Below are 3,147 nucleotides of genomic sequence, written 5' to 3'. Positions count from 1 at the left end.
CACCAAAACCCAGAGGAAAGAAGTGTTCTTGATGAAAATACCAATGTTTAATTTCATTTTATACACATCTGCTACTCCCACAAATTACATCAGTTTCAGTGTTACTCAATGCTTTCAAACATGGTTTGTGGCCAAGTGGTGTTAGTCTGCATGCCATAATTCAGGTTCAGCATAAATATTTCTGGAATATTGTTAATAAAGGCAGTTTTGGGAAGAAAAAAAAAAAAAAAAAAAAAAAAAAAAGGTAATAGAAAGTGACAACAGAAGGACACAACTTACTGCCTAAACATATTGTTATACTAGAACTAGTAGAAATTGCCACTGGGGATTGGTGTACCTTAAAAAGCTTCAGCAGGTGCACAGGCAGATCCATGAGGTAAGGGATCTTTATATATATATATCTTTATATATAAGACCTTATATATAAGGTCTTAGACCTGTATGCCTGTCTATTTAGTAAACTGAAATAGGTCAGGACCTGACCAGGTTTTCCCACTGGAGCTCCAAGTCAAGTCAATCTCACTTCTGGCAGTGCCCAGAGGTTTGCTGCAGCAGAACAAGGTAGAGATTTTATCTTCATGAGGGTGGTGGAATCAAAAGGCAATTGTTTGCTGTCTCCTGGGCTAAGCTTCATTACTCACGATGGAGCTCGTGGGCTCTGATTGCTCCATCTTCTGGTATTTTCTGAAATGAGAGGGGGACAAACCTCTTGAGAGACCAAGTTCTTTGGTGCTACATTTCAGAGGCCTCCTGGACACATAGCCAGCAGCCAATGAGGCTGGAGCAGGAGCTATGTTGCTGAATGCAGTGACCCCCCGGGCCATTTCTTCCCCTCCTCTCCCAGTGCCACACAGCAGGGCAGAAAGAGCCTCACCTACGTCTCCAGACCCAAAGCACCACGATGGCAGCCACAGTCACACCTGCTGAAAGAGCAGCCACAAGCCCCGAGATCAGCACAGCCTTCGAGTTTCCTGAGAAACACACAGAGCAGGTGACCATGTGCTTTATATCTTCCATCCATTACCAGTGCCTGTCTGGTGGTGTAGGATGGTGCATCATCCCCATCCCTAGAACATACCCCAGGGGATAAGGAGGCTGCGAGTACCCAAGCTGCGGTGGCGTATACGGCAGGTGTAGCTATGCCCATCGCCAGGGCTCATGGCCAGCACGATGCGGAGCTGGTAGGTGAGGTCAGAGTTGGGCAAGATGGCACTAGTGGTGAGCGCTGGGCCTGGCAGCACCTCCTGGCCATCCCGCAGCCAGGCCACACTGATGGGCCGCGGGTAGAAGCCGGTGACATGGCAAACCAACAGGAGCTGGGCTGGACTAGGTGCACGAGCGAAGACGGTGGCCACGGGTGGCTCTGGGTAAGGGTAAAAGCAAGGGTTAGGGAGAACCCCAGCAGGGATATCACTTGGTCCCTGTGATGGGGGGCTTTGAGGTGGGCTGTGTCTGAGTTGGGGCGGTCTCACCTTGTCTTGCCAGAGCTGCCTTCCCATACCGGAGTAACAACTCCATGTCATCGACACAGGTATCGTTGAAGAGGACTTGTACCAGCTCACTGAAGGCGGTGTAGTTCTGGAGAGTGGCCTGGACATACCGTGACAGATCGGTGTCTTCATAGAGGATCCACTTGCCATGGTCCACATCATAGCTGAGGAAGTCCTGGCCATTGTAGCCAACATAGGCAAAGGCACGGGAGGTCCTGTTGGGGTATAGCTCACAGCCTGCCATGCACTGGACCACAAAAGGGTCTGGAAAGGAAGAGAGGAGAGAGATACGGTGTGAGGGGATGGGGTTGTGGTCAGTGTCTCAGGCACAGCACCGGGTCCTTCCCCACCTCCTGGACTCCAGTTCAGAGTGGAGATGCTGAGAACACCAGATACTCACAGGGCACATCCCTCGCACTAGCACCATCATTGATCAGGTGGCTGAACTTCTGCAGGTAGATTTTTATCATGTTCTCAATGGTGTCCCAGTCACTGCGGGGCAGGGCTGGGCGCACCCAGGGCTGATAGAAGTGGATACTCCAGGTGCGCTTGTCCAGAGCCCCAAGCTCTATGTCTTCCAGCAGGCCAAATCCCTCTGTGTCCACAAAGGAGGTGTTTTGGAAAGTGGAAATCTGGAGCAGCCGGACGGTGAAGGACCCTATGGGAGACCCTATGAGTCAGCAAGGGGAGAGGGGGACACAGGGAGAGGCCTGGGGAAAGCAAAGGGATAGAGGGATGGATTCTCAAGGTCATAGGAACCTGTGCTCCCCTGCCTCCCCGCCCCCCCAGCACACTGTGGCCTTGGCAGCCCCATCTCCCACCCTCCACAACCCTTAGAGGTGGATGCATTCCAGTCAGGGAGGAGGTGTGTACCCAGAGGACAAGCAGGGCTGCAGTGGCAAACACATGGAATGGGCAGGTGGGCAGGGAAAAAGGAGAAGCTTGCCTGTGAGGTCCACAGAAGGATAAAATGGGTGAGGAAGGACTCCCACTTACCTTCTGGATCTGCCCATGTGCCAGGCAGGAGGAGGAGGAGGAGGAAGAAGAGAGGGTGCTGCATGGTGAAAGTGGTGAGACCCTAAGCTTGCAGTTACTGCAGGAGGAAGAAAGGAGTGAAGGAGCCAGGGTCGCACACTTCTCGCCAAGGCAGCTCTACCCGGGAAGCTCCCGCTGTGCCAGTGTGTGCCTAGCACCCAATAGGACAAGCACTGAGGTTTTGGGGAGGGCCCCAAGGTTCCTTCCAAGGCGGGGCTAGGTTCTGACACCCTGGCCCTGGGGGGAATGTGGATGTAAGGCTGTTCCACTTGCTGTAAGTAGGGTTCCCTATGGACATGGTGACACCCCAACACCTAGAAGGTGCAGGTGGCTAGCTCCTCTATACCACTGCTGGTGAGGGTTGGGGTCCAGCCTGGCTGTGGGCCATGTTCACTGTCAGTGATGGGAATGTCTCTAGCTGCCATTTGCCTCTGGAGCTATTGACCCTGCATGGCACAGAAATCTCTATCCCACCTGCGCTGCCACCCCTGGAAACGAAGTTTTGCCATGACATGACCATCTTTCCCATGGGGGACACAAACTCCATTTCAACAGCCTAGCATCGTGCCTTGGCTCTCCATTCTCTCAAGATGGGCACTGGCCCCATGCCTGTTTGTCACTG

The 3,147-nt window shown here is 52.8% G+C and overlaps 1 protein-coding gene across 1 annotated transcript; it reads right to left on the bottom strand.

Moving 5' to 3' along the window:
- Positions 1 to 623: 623 nt before the first annotated feature.
- LOC309880782 (T-cell surface glycoprotein CD1b-3-like) lies at positions 624 to 2,550 on the bottom strand (the record flags this gene model as incomplete). Its single annotated transcript, XM_082766047.1, has 6 exons — positions 624 to 684; positions 875 to 971; positions 1,079 to 1,363; positions 1,473 to 1,754; positions 1,891 to 2,148; positions 2,487 to 2,550. 6 exons carry the CDS (start codon positions 2,548 to 2,550, stop codon positions 624 to 626), a joined length of 1,047 nt encoding a protein of 348 aa, XP_082622173.1.
- Positions 2,551 to 3,147: the final 597 nt, after the last annotated feature.

The sequence above is a fragment of the Aythya marila genome, assembly GCF_965140915.1.
Source record: "Aythya marila genome assembly, chromosome: 8".
NCBI classification, from domain to species: Eukaryota; Metazoa; Chordata; class Aves; order Anseriformes; family Anatidae; genus Aythya; species Aythya marila.
The sequence above is the reverse complement of the archived record's forward strand: the minus strand, read 5'-3'. Positions and strand labels throughout refer to the sequence as shown.